The sequence below is a fragment of the Papaver somniferum genome, chromosome 11 (assembly GCF_003573695.1).
Source record: "Papaver somniferum cultivar HN1 chromosome 11, ASM357369v1, whole genome shotgun sequence".
Lineage (NCBI taxonomy): Eukaryota > Viridiplantae > Streptophyta > Magnoliopsida > Ranunculales > Papaveraceae > Papaver > Papaver somniferum.
The window spans coordinates 98697870-98714592 of NC_039368.1; the positions used below are offsets into that span (position 1 = coordinate 98697870).

Here is a 16723-nt window from a genome sequence, read left to right on the forward strand (position 1 = left end):
TGCCTTACATTTGGATCTACAACAACAAGATTTGGGGATTTCGGTCGTGACTGAATTTGGGTTTATTCGAGAATCAGATCTCGGATATTGTGAAATTATGTTATGAATTATTGCCATCTCGTTGATGATTCGTCAACAACAACAGAATTTTGGGGTAGCCGTGTATACATGGAGGAAGCATGGGATTTCAGATGTAATTTGGGTATAAATTAAGTGTTCGTTATGGCTAAAATTATACAATCAGTGATGTAGTGTTGTTCGTGGTGATTGTATGGGTAATTCTGACATGTAAATAAAGATGGAACAGAATTAGGCTTTTGATGTGGCATGAGATTGAGAACACTGCAATCTTGAGACATGAATGAATATGGTGCCTCTAGGTGGTAGTGGAGGCTAGAGGTTCAGAAGATGGAAAATGGAATAAGTGTGATTTTGTGGCTATTGTTTGAGATGGTTCAGTGAAGGAAGGTTCTGTACTCGAACTTGAAAGGATTTTGGTGTTAGGAAATGGTGATGGTCAGATGGTGGCTATTTGGAAAGGTCAAACAACAAAGATGAGGTTATTTTTGGAATTTTGTTTGACACATGTATATTTTTCCACGCGTATACCTCTGCTGACACAGCTAACTGAAATTTGGATGGAAAAACTAACGATGGGAGGAAACACTAATTTTAATCTATTTAGGGAGAAAATGCTAATTAGCAATCTTGGCAGGGGAGGAAACGCAAAATAGCCCTTATTTGTATGATAAAAATGAATGATAATGAATTTCAATGATAATTTGATTATGATTAGTTTGTATGATTATTTGTGATGCAAATTTTTATGAAATTTAGTTTGTACGGTTGATATTATTTTCATGTTTTGTTATTTATTGTAGTATGAGTATGGATGAAAATACGGACGAATTGCTAGATCGTTTGGATATAGTATCGGCAAAGACTATTTATAAACATGTATGTAAAAATACGAAAGATCATTGCAAAGTAAGCTTTAGAAGTAGTTTGAAAGAGGTTGAAGTGTATTATAAAATTGTAGTGAACAATAAACCGGAAGCACAACGATATTATAACAATTGTGGCTTTTCTTCTGTTTTTGAGTTTGATTTCGCCAATGGGGATAGAGGCTTAGTTGAAGCCATAGCTGAGAGATGGTGGGAAAAAAGAAGAGTTTGAAATTGGCCTCATTCATGTAGATTTATATATGTTAACGGGAATTCCCACTGGTGACCCTAGTAAATGACCAGTGCGTATGCCGCAGTTGGGTAGTGATCTAACATATCATGCTCTGAATGATTTATATTTCTTGGATATCAAAAATTTTCATGTTGGATGGGACGCTAAGAAAAATTCATTATTCTTGGTTATCTTGAAAAACTACATTAACAGTAGAAAAAACCATGACAATATTGGATGTGCAGAGACATTGACACGAGCATTCTTTATGTGGTGTTTTGATCATTTTCTTCTTGCGGATTCTAATGAAAGAGCAGACAAGCATTAGGTTTTATTTTTGGATGATTTAGATAGAGTTGGGGAATATGATTGGGGTATATCTTCGTTAGGTTATACCTATAAATTTCTTGATGAATGGTCAACCAACGGTAAGGATTTTTCTGGCATGGTTATGGTAGTTGAGTATTAGTACTATTATTACTTCCGCAACATGCAACCCTTGCTTTGTCAGACACCGGGAGGATATTATAATGTTTTTCCAAATATTAGTCTCTTTAAGAATATTAACATTATATCAAGGAAGAAGAGGAGGCCAAAAGGATACTAGGAAACACTCAGTCACAAGCGCAAGAATACAAATTGACACTAGAACAAGTGCATCATGTTTTTGGCAACCACGGTTAGACAGTGAATATGTTGTGGGAGAAAAATATGAATACGCGCTACAAGTATCCAAAAGGAGAGTTTTGTTTTTTGACCTGAATGACAACACAAGAGTTAGTTGTTACTTGGTTAAGAGATTTCATAGGAAGATTGTAGGTGAGATTGTAGTCCCAGCAAATCCTATGAATTTGCAATCAGTTGAGGACGGAGGGAATATAGATGTAGGAACCGACTATTATGCAGCCACAGAGGATCAATATAACACTTGGTGGAAGAAGAAGAGTGTTGTAATTATATCACTGAGGCGTAACGTTCACAGAACATCGATGAGATAGCACTGGGTAGATCATCTGTTCCTCGTCATTTGTTTCCTAGTCATCCGCCTCCTGACATGATGTCACAGACATATACTTATGACACACAGAATGAGCCCCTGTGACATCTGCCAGAAATAGATTTTAGCATATCATTTTCTAATGAAGCCGGTGTAGCAAATCCATTACCATTTCCAAGGATTGCTTGTCCGTATAACTTTCGGGAGATGAGTTTGACAGTAATAAGTGCATTTACATTTACATTTATACTCATTTTCATTTTAAGTTTCTTGAATATTTAACTAAATCTCTCTAGTTTATACTTGTAGGAGGATTACTATAGGTTTATGGAACTACAATGTTCATTCGAGCTTGGAGCTCGTAAACTCGTATGGACTGAGACATACCGAAGAGCTACAACTTCATGTTCCTCATATGGCATATCTACATCTTCTTCAGTACCATATATCCAATCCAAAATACCAAACAATCCAGATGGGGCTACATCACAAGACCTCACATTGGGCGGTACATATGAATGGCTTATAGGTCAACAATTTTACACTTCTACGGTCGAAGATGGAGATACTACATCACAAGATCAACAACAACATCACTAAGGCAATGAATTTACCGATGTGTTGTTGGCGAAAAGCGAGACTAATATTTTTTATGACACTCAGTTCACCCAACAACAACGACAACCCCATAATTTCTTTGACCTGAATTAAAATACTTTTCGTAGTGTTTACGAAACCATATGGAGTATGATTTGTTTTTTATGGAGTGTTATACTTTTAAGTGTTATTTATTTTATGGAGTGTTATTTGTTTTTTATGGCGTGTTTGAAGTTTTTTTTTTTCATGTATGTTGATTTATAAAAGATAATTTTATTCGTTGTATTAGGTACACTATGCAGGAAGCTTTGAGAAGAATTTTGTTCGGCCTTCCGAATGATGAAGATGATTTTGAGACTAATGTTCTAGCAGTCGCTACACTTTTGGATTCACAGAGAAGGCAAGGAATACATCAAACCGTCCCGAATGAAGTCAAGATTCATCAGAGGGTGCATAGAAAACGTGTAGATGCCGATGCTCGTATGATGCAACAATACTTTAACTTCAATTTTATGTATGGGCCAAAGAAGTTCAAAGGTCGGTGTGCTTTGCCTCCTCCCCTTTTTCTGAGAATTTTAGAGCAAGTTTGTGATTATGACCATGCTTTTAGCCAAAAAAATGATGCTTGCGGTATTGCTGGTCATGCTCCATATATGAAAATGGTTGCCGTCATGAAACATTTTTCCAAAGGTGTTGCACCCGATTCCTTAAATGATTACACCCAAATGGGAGCGACCACAATCTACTATTATACTATGAAGTTTATGGATGCAATTATTTGGATTTATAATGGTTGATACATGCGTCATCCTACCGCTCAAGATATAAAAAGGATTTCGGCAGAAAATGAAGCTCGAGGATTTCCTGGGATGCTTGGTAGTTTCGATTATTTTCACTGGGAATGGAGAGCATGTCCAATGGACCTAGCAGGATCCCACTGCCGCTATAAGTCATATTCCTCGGTTGTTTTGTAGGCGGTAGATTCATATGATAGATGGATATGGTATTCCTATTTTGGGTTGGTTGGGCATAACAATGACCTTAATGTCTTGCATGCTTCGGGTTTTTTCGATAGACAACTTAATGGTGTATCACCTCCTTGTCATTATCAAATCAATGACAGGAGCTACGACAAGGGGTACTACCTAGGAGATGGTGCATATCCTATGTATGGTTGCATTGTGCAAGCGTAGAAACCCACCTCAACCAATAGAGAATATCTTTTCAATCAATACCAAGAAGCCAAAAGGAAGGATATAGAACATGCATTTGAAACCTTGTCGCAATTATAAAATATCGGATATGAAGGAAATTATGAGGGGGGTGCTTGGTAATGCATAATATGTGTGTTGTGATGGAATATCACAATGAGGAATGGGGGAGGATCACGGGAGATGAACCTCAACCGCCAATTTAAGGAAACGTAAGGCTAGATCCTCATGTATTGTAAAACCCTGTGATTTGGGAGGAACTTCGCTTGGAACTCACTACACACATTTGGAACCGACATGGAGAAGGTTTGAGAGATGGTGATATTCCAAACATGGTGATGGATGACGCCTTGCCGGAAGTTCATGAGGGTATAACCGACCTGGATACCGATGAAGACCAATATGACCCTCAAGGAGATGGTGCATTGGATGAGAATGGAGAGTAAATTTCATATTCACCAATTTATTTCACCATAAATACTCTTTTTATCGTTCAAGCACGTTTTCATTAATTAGACATTTTAATTAGTTCTTGTAATAACTTCGTAATACTCTTTTTTTCATTTAAGTACGTTTACAATTACATTACATATTTAACTAGAACTTCATAATACTTCTTCATGCATATACTTCATTCAAATCAACTTCGAGCTCCACCAAATATCTCCAAATTGGTGGTATGAATGAACGGAATTCTATGATCCGCTTGGTATGCAATCATAGCATCTTCACGATTACCATTTGATTCCATTAATGAGACGACAAAAAGCTTAACGCTTGATGCTTGCTAACCGACATTGTAGTTGTTTTCGGCATCTTCCATTAGCATTACCATTGATTCTCACAAATTCTTCAAGAATTTGTTCTCAAAAAATGTTACATGTTTGAGACGTTTCTAAAGGATTTGTGTTGTTAATTTTGCGAAAACTTCTCACCAAGTCATTGTCTTCGGTAATTGAGAATCCAACCATGCTTGAATTTTGAATTGAGAATTTAGGAGAAGAAGAAGAGAGTGAAACTTCACAAGTTTGGGGTGGGGATTTTGAGTTCATGTTTTGAGTTTATATAGGGAGAAGAAATGATCTGAGTTTGGGATGGAAATGTAGTCGTTAAAAAAGCGTTGAACCAAACAGCTCCCCAGCGCTGAACAGAACAACGCTTTGCCTAACAGCTGCAAGATAAAAAAATAGTTGTTATTTTCGACGGCTGGTAAGGAAGTGTTGTACCATTCCGCGCATCAGATCAAGATGACCGTGAAATCTCAACGGCTCGGATTTAATGGATGTTTGAAATATTAACAACTATATTTTCAGGCTACCCTATAAATAGAGAACTACTTCTCCTTCATCCCTCACACCAAAATCAATTGATTCTCTACTTCATTGATTTTCTTCTTCTTCTTCACATGATTTTGTTCACACAAAATTATGGCACACTGTAGTAGAAAAGAGGATGAGGCACTAACTTACGGTCGGGTTATAGCAAGCAACGATCTGACTAAAGGAAAACATCAAAAAGGTCCAATATTTTGGAAGAAGATTATTGAAGAGTAAAAAAAATTCCTAGTGGTACCGAAAGGGATAAAAAGTCATTGCAATCAAGGTGTAACACGTTGAGATCCGAAGTGAGAAGATATATTTCATATATTAGGCCCTACTTCCGAAACAGACCTACGGGATTGACAATCCAGGATTATGTAAGTACTTGAAAAAAAAATTGATGTTTTTTTTTTTCCTATTTTGATCTCTTTTTTCTTTCTCTAAATTTTTTCTTTCATTGTTTCTCTAATACATTTTTTTCCCAGTATTATCATGGAAAAAATAATTATGAAGCAGAATTTAAGAGACTTTGGAAACATGAATCGGTTTTCCAGATTTTGAAGACCTATCAACCCGACTACAATCCTGAGGTGAATAATGATGTTGGAGTTGGTATTTCCGCCCAACCTACTCAAGACAGTCAACATACGTAAGACAATGAAGCTGAAACATCCACTCCAGTATCTATGGATGAAGATTTGGAGGATATGGCAGAGTTTGGTAGCTCATCATCTACTCGTAATTCTGAAACCTCAGACATATCTCGTAGAAGACGTTTTTTCGAACAAACAGATGATGTTAGACATGCAGGAAGAGATAATGCAAAGAAAATGACTCGTGAGGCTAAAGCATCGCAGAGAGCAGATGGCAGAATGGATAAGCTCATCAAACGTCTTGAAAAATCACAAGAACAAAGGGTTTCCAAGTATGAAACAGGGGAAGAGTACCTCAAGAAGCACATGGAAAACTCTGACACAAACACAACAAAGGGAAGCTGACTTGAAGATCCTATGCCAAAACTTGAATGAAGTAGAGGAATTTACAAACTATGGAAGAACGAGATTTTGGTCCGTAATGGATTACCACCAATCCCTTAAATTAAAGTGATATATTAGTAATAATTCAAGTTATTTAAAAGTTCATTTTTAATTAAGTTATTTAAGCTATTTAGAAGTAGGATTTCAATTTCAATGTACTTTTTTATTTTTTAAGTTACTTAAGTTATTTTAATTCAATGTAATTTTTGAATTTCTTTAAAAAAAAAGATGTTTTTAGCAATGTGACGAAAGATATTCTCTTACTTTGGTAAATTTTCAAATTTTGAAACAAACAACCATTGGAACAAATTGTCAAATATTTCACAATTCAAAATTTGAAAACATAGTCGTTGATGATATAAACTAGGTGTAGGAAGAAAAAGGAAACATTTAAAAATTCAGAATTTGAAGAAAATAGCCGTTGTGGTGTAGGAAAAAAAAAGGGTCAAGCGTTGTATTGTGCTGAATACAAGCGCCTGTGTCTGGCGCTGAATAGTTCAGCGCAGATGCCCTGGAATATTCGTTCAGCGCTGAACCATTCAGCGAAAAGATCATTTTTTTTGTTCAGCGCTTCAATCTCGCTGATAGTTGAACTGCGAGCACATGCTGGAAGAGAGAATCTAATGTTAACAAATAGACCACATTTCTTTTTGAACTGCAACACTTTTCTGCTAAAGCCTGGTTACTGTTCGTAGGTAACAAATCCGCGCTTGTCAAAAAGTTTTCTCTTACATAGAAAACCAAAAAAAATTCAACCTCGTTGAAGAATCTCATACTTTCTCGTTCTCGCTAACTAAAGTTACTTAACTGATTAGTAAAGAGAGAAATGATCGTGAATTGCTAGACATAATCATATCAAAAGAAGGTCAAAAGAAAAGTAAAAGCCCAAGTTTATCAACCGTGACTTGTGCCGAAATTGAAACACATTTCCAATCTAGACCAGTGTTATTACTGCTATTTCTAACTTCCTTTAACTACCAACAGACTTTCTTATTACCTTCATTTACTCTATGTTCCATGGCTGAATTTAAACTACTTCACTCTTACCACTGCTTCCTCTTCTTCATTACTTTAATCTCCCTATTAACCATTTCTTGTCCACAAGCTACATATAGTAATGACCAACAATGGACGGAGGAAAAGCTTGATGGTGATATTAATATTGTTCAAACTAGAGGATTTTCAGGAAACAAGAGCTGCGATTTATCGTCTGGAGAATGGGTTTACGATCGATCCTACCCTCTCTATGATTCGGGTACATGTCCCTATATAAGTACAGCATTTAGTTGTCAACCGAATGGACGACCCGATTTTGATTACGAGAAATGGAGGTGGAAACCATATGGTTGTTCAGTTCCAAGGTAAGTTATGTGCAAAACAGTGTCAAACTTAACGTGCTTATAATTTACCCATGTAGACATATATATCAAGGGTGTTTTGGTTCATCAATACAGGTTTCATGCACTTGATTTTCTTGGAAGAATGAGAAGGAAAAGGATAATGCTGGTCGGAGATTCTATCACAAGAAACCAATGGGAATCTTTAGTATGTTTGATCCAAGCAGTGATTCCGCAGGATAGAAAGACCGTCACGTATGACGGTCCAACCATGGCATTCCACGCAAAGGTGATTAACATGTTTTTAATGAGTTAATGAATTAGATATAAGATTTCAATTACAGTATTTAACAAAACAAATTGAGTTCAAATGTGTTGTTAGGATTTTGACACAACAATTGAGTTCTGTTGGGCTCCATTTCTAGTAGCTCTGAAAGGAGGAAACAAAGAAAGAATTCTACATTTGGATTCAATTGAAGAAAATGCGAAATACTGGAGAGGCATCGATGTTTTAGTATTCGATTCAGCTCACTGGTGGATGCACCTCGGCAGATGGAGTTCGTAAGTATCAGTTCGTCCTCCTAATTGAAAGGCCTCATACTACTAGCTTGCACAAAACCCATTATGGTGTGCTTTACTGCTGCAGGTGGGAATTTTACATGGAAGGAAGGAGCATAATGACAAACTTAAATCCAATGGTTGCTTATGAAATAGGGCTTACTACATGGGCAAAATGGGTCGATTTAAATCTCAATCCACGGGAAACGCGTATCATTTTTCGAAGTATCTCGCCTCGACATAACAGGTGAATAGCACTATGGATACTGTTTTTTTGGTATAAGTGCATGAGCTAATGCATAGTTTCTTAATATCTACAGAGAATTTGGCTGGAAATGCAACAACCAAAGAGAACCTCTCAAGTTCTTTAATCATCAACAATCTCCTCGAACACCTGAGCAACTTCTAGTTCTGAAAAAAATACTGAAGAAGATGAATTTTCCAGTTTACTTGCAAGACATAACAAGAATGTCAGCTCTCCGGTTAGACGGTCATCCATCAATTTATGCGCGCGAGGTAGAGCATCATCGACGTAATAAGAGAATAAAACAACCCATAAGTTACTACTATTCAGACTGTAGTCACTGGTGTCTTCCGGGTGTTCCTCATGCTTGGAATGAAATGTTAAATGCAATACTTTAAAAGTTTGACAAAAACAATAGAAACTACTAGATATGTCATATGTGTTTTTCTTGAGTGCATTTGAAGTTTTATTATCACTCTAATAATTTCTTCACTCCTTTTCTTTCAAGTAGTGGGAAAAATGATTTCATGTGTAAACTTTTAACATGTTCTCTTTCACATTGGGTCTTAAGTCTTGGCAGCGCACGGTCTACGTTCGCTAATTAAATCCGGCATAATCAACAGGGTTAAGACGGATAACGAACTCGCTAAACAAATTAGGGTGAACTAGAACAGGAAATTTTTTGACAACTTCATGTATTCATTCAAAAGATATGTGCATCCTTTTCTGGCCGTTTAGCTATCCTTTGGTGTAGTAGTGCTACGGTTTTGGCATGAACCTTCTCCTTAAACTTTCAATCTCTCTAATAGTCAATCCAAAAGACTTCTCCAAGAGTTCTTCATTAATCCCAGATCCAAATATGGCTGTGGAAATTCTCATTAGTCCTGGATTTTGACTACTAAAACTCCCAAAAATCGTCGCAGGTGAATCCCCTACATTCATTTGAAAGTGAACTAGGCCTTTAGGAAAGACCATAACTTCTCCTTTGTTAATCACTTTTGCAAAAATCCTGTTTGAAGTATCTACAAATCCCGAATAAATCGTTCCCTCTAAAACGAGTGCAACCTCAGTTGCTCGCGGGTGGAAATGTGGAGGGTTAATGCTTCCAACACCAAGATCTGCTCGAACAAATGACATTCCCAGCGTGTTTAGTCCCGGAAAATTTGTCGGGTTCACCGATGTCGCTGCGATTCCTGTTGCGGAGAAGTTACCAGCATGCTTTACACCTGAAAAAATAAAATCGTTGACAGTTGCTTCTGATGAATTCTTGCATGAGAAACTTGTGAGATGGGATGATCTTGTCGACCCCGGTTTTGTTTCCGGAATGCAAAAGTCTTGTGCGGGATCTGGGTCGGATGCTAAGGTTGAGTGTATGTTCAGGAGGAATACAAATAACAAAACTGTTGCCTTCATTTTGTAGGCAATCCCTTTCCCTTCTCTAGTCTTTGCTATGTATATGTAGACTTTGATTGCATCTTAAACTCCTTTTAAGTTTTAACTCTAGATGATAAGAAAGTGATGGCTTACCCGATTCGGTGGTTGTTGATTATAATTATTGGGTATCATAGCATGATGGCATTATCCATTGCTTTGGAGACAAGGAAATGCAGAGGATTAGCTCCACCTACTCCCACTACTAGCACTCAGTTGATTCTTTTAACACGCTTATAATTGTTTCTCGTTAGGAAAATAAGTTAGGATTCCAACTATTATTTTCTCCTAGCTTTTGGAGTTACTGCCCAACCCCACACTGACTACCCTCTGAAGCCGGAGATGGTTGATTCTTAAGAAAGCTCCTAGCAAAAAAAATACACAGCATTGCCGTGTCCAGAGATGTCCAGAGAACCAAATTGTCTGGTTACTTGAACTTGCACTCACACTCCTAATCCTAGCTGCAGTCCTTCCATTAGAAAGCAAAACTCTAATGTCTTTAAAATTGCCACCATGAACAAAGAAACGAATATAGAGGTCGAAGACACAAGGGTATCCTGGAATTAAGACGATGCATACCGTCAGAGAAGAAATAGTACATCATCTCAGAACTCGAAACCATCCTGGAATTAAGACGATCCACCACGATTCAGTAGTTGTCACCTCCCTAAATGGTTAACATAAAACTCACCTCTTAAACAAATAGTACATCATCAGAAATCTTATACAAGCCTAACACGACTACTCATATCAGAACCCGAAATCATTTACCACTCCTATCTGAACCCGTTTACTGTTGGAATGTATGACCCAAAAAAACGTCCTTCCCTACCAGATCAGACATGGCATGGTAAATAAATAAACTTAATTACAAAGCTAGAGCCAGAACCAGCAGGTTACAATCGCACAACATTATTGCTTAAATATATATGATTAAAACCCTCTTTAACATCTATTTCTCTATGTATAAACGAAGAAACAAAGATGAGACATAACCCACTAGGTATAACAAAGCAATCCATTTTGCCTACCCTTCCAAGGAAACAATCACCTGAGAACTTTTTTTTTGTTATTTTGTTTTTTGTTCTCTCTTTTTGATAATAGGGGATGTAATAAAATGAGAATCTCCTAGAAATTAATTGAATGTTGAGGATAATCAGCAAACTCATCTTATTTCACATTAGACTCAGATGCAGGTTCTTGTTCCCAAGTGACTTACTCTTCCACTTCAAGAGCTGTTTGTTCTCCTCAATAACCTCAGCCTTTCAGTTGTCTTTTGTGCCTTAGTAGGGGGTTTTTCTTTCATCAGTTCTTGCAGCTGTACATACACAAAGAATCATATTATTTACTACAAACATTCGTTGGGTTATAGGTGATGCATAGTTAGTAATGGATCCTGAGAGAACGTCTTTACAAGACGAAAACACTAGATCACCAAGAAAAAACAGTTCGTTTACGAAATACACAGCTTTTGTTGCCACTGCCTCTTAATGGGGCTTAATGCTGCATACAACTGACACTTGGAAATAGTGCTACGCAAACTGTAAAATTGCATTCTAGGTCTCCCGTCAAATATAAAGAATGTCATCTTAGTTGCTAAATGAAGCATTATATAATAACCTGAAGGAGATCACTAGAAGTGAACGTTTAGAGAAGTATAGTGATAAGTACCTGCAGTCGTCTCTTCTTTTCCACCTCCGCCTGTTTTATATCAACGTCTCCAAATCAGTACAACAGTGGTAAATAAAATACCAAGAAAGCAGTCATAAAACAGGTAAAAGCTTATTTATGATATTAACGACATTACGTACAGCGCTCACCAGAGACTGCTTGAGACGCGCATTCTCTTCCTTCAGTTGATTCAGTTCTGCTTCTAGCTCCACTGTATACGCCTGCATAGATAATAATAAGTACACTTGGCTTATTCACTCGTTCATAACAGATGTATCTTTGTTTGTTGAACTATGGATTAAGAAATTAGAACAAGTGAACAACATGCAAATCCATTGTAGTCCAGCCCGGTTAGGATACCTGGCTTTCACCCAGCCGACCTGGGTTCAAATCCTGGCAATGAAACTTTCATTTTTTGCCTTCTCTGACGAATTACAATACAAGCTAAATTCAGTAGTAGCACATCAATCTCTATCAGAAGCTCTAACCAATATCATGGGTCCCTAGACCTAGTTGTATTCTATCCTGGCAATGTTGCTGAATATCTATTTAGTACAAGCAGAATGCAATCATTCCACAGAGTACATAAATTTGAACCAGATCACCAATGCCTTCAGCCTTTATTAGTTTTTTTGTTTTTGTTGGGTATTTGTAAACAACAGCTATGCCAGTCATCAGAGATTCCTACTTGGTAATATCACATACACATCAGAGATTCCTACCAAACAATATGCAAATCCATCAGAGTCACCAGAGATTCCTACCTAGTAATATCACATACACATCCATTCAGTTCTATACTACCAATGTTTCAAAAAGAGAAATCCCTACACAGAACTTGTTACTCATATACCATATGAGCAGATAAAAGGATATTTGAAAACACTGAAAAAACTAACACGCAACTCTTAAATCACCTAAGCAAGCACGTGCCAATTAAAAGGAAATACGACTTGAAAACAATTTAGCATGTGAAAATAGAAGAAAGAGAAAGATATAAAAGATACCCGTCTTCGCATATAATCTGATACATCTATCCTTTTGCTTTGATCCATTCTCTCTACACCTTTCTAACCTTCTAAGTCACTCTAGAGCAAAAACTTGTAATGGAAAGACAGGTTTCTAATCTTCTTAGGGCAAATAGAGAGACTGAAGAGGGAGCATAAATTCTCTTAAGTAAGAGTAAGATTATGCCCAAAACACAAAAAGGGACACCACAATGTTTCATCATGCCTTATCTGGATACACTCATCTTAATTAATTTTTTCATCAATTAATGCCTTTCCAATTTCGTCTATAAATTGGATTGATACGTGTTGTAGGTGGATTTTTGATTCTTGTCCCTAACTAGATACATTCACTCTATCTGTTTTAATTCACATCCATATATACTTTTTCAGTTTGATTGATACGTGCCATTTGAGTAATATCCAACTCATTAACAAGTAAGTCACTCAGTCGACACCTAAGGCAGCAAGTACATCTTTTGGGAGAGAATCGGACATGCATTAGTACTATCCTCCGGGACAAATATCTAACCAACTGACGACCTTAAAACCTTATGTGATTTCCTCACACTAATTCATATGGATGTCAGATGAGTGACAGCACGAGTACCTGGCCATGGTTGTGAGTCTGAGACAACAAAAAGAAGGTGGCCCGAGATTGTTCGCTGTCTCAGACTCATCCAGATAAGCATATCACTCTATGTACTGTTTCCACACAGACCATTCAGTCCTCATTTTTTTCAATTTTGAAACCTTGACAACAATCAATGGACCCACATATGCAATTCAAAACTTTTATGGCATTTTTGTTCGTAGTTGAATGAATATCAAAAAAATAAACCAAATATGTACCTGCTTTCTAGCTCTAGACCTCGCTGCAGATTCTCTGTTTTTGATCATTCTTCTTTGTCTTCTCTCCACAACTTTCTCAACTGGGCCGTCTATAATCCTCTTCCTTCCTCTCATTCCTCCCATTTGATCCAATCCATACTGATTAGTGCTTTCCATTTGATTCCCACACATACCATCAGAGGACACTGGACTTACAGGTGACCCTAGGGCCAGCGTCTGTGCTGCTGCAGCATAACCACCTCCAGCACCACCATTCCCTACCCTTCCACTAAAACACACACCACTAGATTGAAAACCACCATTTCTCTTCCCACCCCCACCAAAATTCGACGTTTCTCCAACACCAACTCCGGCATGTGGAAACCCTTGGTAAGCTGTTGGAATACCGCCTGAAACACCATTTCCAACAGTTCGGTGATCTGGAAATCCAAGACCCATTACAGGTCCCATTCCAAAATTTGGGTCTACACCAGCAGTGGTAGTTCCAGGGTAAACCCCATATTGTTGTGGCCCACCTGGTGTAGGTGCTGCTGTGGGTGGTGGAGTTTGTGACTGTAGTAACTGATGCTGAGCTGAAGTACCACAAGCTTCCCGAACTACCCCTGCTCTAACTAAGAAATCTTCTAAAGTCATTTCCCCAAATGTAGGTTGACGATGGGTAGTCCCGGAATTCCCGACATTATTAAGTTGTTGTTGCTGCTGTTGCTGCTGCTGTTCTCTGTGAATCTCACCCCAAACTTCTTCAACAGTTTTTCTACAGAGTGAGCCTGGAAGAGAGATGGAACCTTGACGAGGTAAACTTGGATGAGATTTTAAGGTTTTGGGGTCATTTTGATTTGTTGGTAATGTTTCACTATTTGAATGAACAGCTTGATTCTCTTCAGCAGTCCATATATTTGATAAGAACTCATCCATATTCATTGACCCAAAATTCTTCCCATTTTCCGATAAAGTATGTTGAAACTCATCTAAGGTTAACGAATATATTGAAGATTGTCTTCCTAATGAAGATAATGTATTATTATGATGATGGGTTTTTGATGATGTACCATTGTTGTTGTTATGATCATCTTGTTGCATTGGCTGTGATGATGGTGCTGAATCTACTTCACCATGAGTTAGGTTTTGATCTGATTCTGAAACCATGGTTGTAATAACTAAAGATTTAAGACACTGTAGGTCTAGACTGTCTAGTAGATTTGTGAGCTATGTTTTGTGAATACGATCAGAGAGAGTTGCTACAGTTCTGTGAATTCAGAGTCTGCAAAAATGAAATAAAAGAGTGTCAGGCCGAGTATTTCCTTCTTTTTTAAAAAAAAAAATCGGGAGTGAACAAGAGATGGTAGAAGAAGGAAACAAGATTCTCTGATTTTCATCAGGATTCAATTCTAATTACTCCCTTGAGTCTTCATTAAGCTACTAATTAATACTGTGACCTATAATTTATAAAGAACAAAAGTAGAAGTATTAAGTATCTGCCAAGAACACTATTTTAGTATTTTTGCTCAAAACAAGGAACCAAGAAAGGACACGAGTCAGACATGCAAAACAATGAAAATAGTTGTTACAGAATCAGACAACTCGTTTTTTGAAACTAGCAATCTTTTCCTTTCCTGTGATACTACTGTCTATTCAATTTCAAACACACTTCTTGATTAACATTGCTAAACTGTAATTAATCAATAAGGACTTTTAGGTGAAACAAATTTCTGCAGTAAACATAGTTTCAAACCTTTTTTTTGGCCCCACAATTAATCTGAAAGGGGAAGGAGATGGCCCCACGCTAAAACTGAAAAAGAATTGTGGGCCCTTGCCCCCACAGTATCAGTAATTTAATATCCGAAACTAATTGATGAAACATTGTGAAGATCATCAGAAGATTCAGAACCCTATTCTTTGATTTCAAGCATCCAAAATGATTTTGAAACCAGAGTAATTTTGTGGTAGATGATTTTATGTCCGGGAAAATAAGGCATTGCATGTCGGAATATTAGGTATAGAAGAGAGAGGTAAAAAGGCAGTACAAAGAGGTACAAGATACATACAGTACGTGATATTTTTCATATTTTATGCATAAAAAAGATTACTGTCACTGGAAATGGAATAGATTGGGAATCGAGAAGGTAAGATGCTTTCCTCTTTTGGTTAGTTTTACTCAAAAATATCTCAGTGGCAACTCCGTAAAAATATTTAACGTTCCGATCTAAGTTTTTACTCCGGCTACGCAAGAAACACATCATTAAGGTAAATCACAGTCAACACACTAATATAAATGTAATCCAATCATCACTGGAACATAAAAGTTTGGGTTTGATTCTTACTTTTTTAGGTTTTGGATAAATAGTAGTCGAGCTGGATCGATGAAGATTGTAGTAGAAGTAGTGTATAGCGGAATGTCAAGAGTATCTTGCAAATCAAAACTAGCTAGCGAGCCACAATCATAATTATACTGTCACCACCGATGAGGATATTCGAATCAAAACACAAAACTGCATTTCTTCTTCGTCTTTTCTTTGGTTACTTCACAGTATTGAAGAAATTTCGAATATATATATAGTTCCCAGCAACGGTAACTTCAAATCATAAGAATGGATCCTGAGCGAGAAAACGATGTTTAGAGAGAGAGACAGATAAAGAGAGCTGCTTCACCAAAGCATTTTCTTCGTCTAATGACGTTTTATATTAAAGTTTGGAGAGAAATGGTGAGAGTGAAGTTGGTTTTAGTCCTAGTAGTGCTACAAAGTTTTCTTGCATTAGTACTGTGACGACCATGGTTATCCCAGTAATGTGGGGTCCACAAAGGGGAGGGTTAGGTCAATTAAACTGAATTTCATAGAAAGCGTTCAGATCCGAGCCCCAGCCCTTGATGCACATAAAAAAAAGTTTGCAACCTCGAGCACCTGATTGACACGTTTAAGACGCGTGTCGATCAGACACCCTCTCTTTAAACTTTGTTAGGTTAACACGTGTCGACCTTTAATAGTTGAACTCTACAAAAGAGGATTCCTCGTTGCACGTGCGATTTCTGACACTTCTCAATCTATTGGCCGGACTACTCTGGTTAACCTTTACTATTGTTAATCTAATTTTCTAGTGAGTCGTCGAGCGGGTCTACAAGGCCGTCTTACGGGTTAGGAGTGCCCCAGGCGAGTTTAAATTACGAGACTTTTCTATGTGTCATTAGGATAACTCATATGGTATGGGGGTAAAAACATCCATAAGTTGAAGAGTATCCACATATATATATATGGATCCTCGCTATTTATTGGAGACAAAACCCACCGTG

At 37.3% G+C, this 16723-nt stretch overlaps 3 protein-coding genes across 4 annotated transcripts; 1 reads left to right on the plus strand and 2 right to left on the minus strand.

The window, feature by feature from the left end:
* The first annotated feature begins 7272 nt into the window (after positions 1-7272).
* Positions 7273-9033, plus strand: LOC113323414 (protein trichome birefringence-like 36). Its single transcript, XM_026571713.1, has 5 exons — positions 7273-7698; positions 7792-7963; positions 8057-8235; positions 8321-8479; positions 8553-9033. Exons 1-5 carry the CDS (start codon positions 7355-7357, stop codon positions 8872-8874), a joined length of 1176 nt encoding a protein of 391 aa, XP_026427498.1. The 5' UTR covers positions 7273-7354; the 3' UTR covers positions 8875-9033.
* LOC113323415 (germin-like protein subfamily 3 member 2) lies at positions 8920-9942 on the minus strand. Its single transcript, XM_026571714.1, has one exon. The coding sequence runs from the start codon at positions 9887-9889 to the stop codon at positions 9236-9238; it is 654 nt and encodes a 217-aa protein (XP_026427499.1). The 5' UTR covers positions 9890-9942; the 3' UTR covers positions 8920-9235.
* An 813-nt stretch (positions 9943-10755) lies between these two features.
* Positions 10756-16147, minus strand: LOC113321148 (ABSCISIC ACID-INSENSITIVE 5-like protein 1). 2 transcript variants are annotated; one of them, XM_026569036.1, is made up of 5 exons: positions 15759-16147; positions 13438-14698; positions 11728-11799; positions 11579-11608; positions 10756-11225 (listed from the first exon to the last, which is right to left on the minus strand). In XM_026569036.1, exons 2-5 carry the CDS (start codon positions 14581-14583, stop codon positions 11136-11138), a joined length of 1338 nt encoding a protein of 445 aa, XP_026424821.1. In that variant the 5' UTR covers positions 14584-14698; positions 15759-16147; the 3' UTR covers positions 10756-11135. The 2 variants fall into 2 exon arrangements, with proteins under 2 accessions (XP_026424821.1, XP_026424820.1); XM_026569035.1 differs by having other exon boundaries at positions 11719-11799.
* Positions 16148-16723: the final 576 nt, after the last annotated feature.

Bases quoted from the DNA above. Each gene is read 5' to 3' on its own strand.
- LOC113323414 (XM_026571713.1), top strand. From the start codon at position 7,355: ATGGCTGAATTTAAACTACTTCACTCTTACCACTGCTTCCTCTTCTTC. The intron at 7,964-8,056 runs GTGATTAACATG...ATGTGTTGTTAG, and splicing joins CCATGGCATTCCACGCAAAG to GATTTTGACACAACAATTGA. The intron at 8,236-8,320 runs GTAAGTATCAGT...TTACTGCTGCAG, and splicing joins CACCTCGGCAGATGGAGTTC to GTGGGAATTTTACATGGAAG.
- LOC113323415 (XM_026571714.1), bottom strand. From the start codon at position 9,889: ATGAAGGCAACAGTTTTGTTATTTGTATTCCTCCTGAACATACACTCA.
- LOC113321148 (XM_026569035.1), bottom strand. From the start codon at position 14,583: ATGGTTTCAGAATCAGATCAAAACCTAACTCATGGTGAAGTAGATTCA. The intron at 11,800-13,437 runs GTACATATTTGG...TTATCTATGCAG, and splicing joins GGTCTAGAGCTAGAAAGCAG to GCGTATACAGTGGAGCTAGA. The intron at 11,226-11,578 runs GTACTTATCACT...GTGTATGTACAG, and splicing joins AAAAGAAGAGACGACTGCAG to CTGCAAGAACTGATGAAAGA.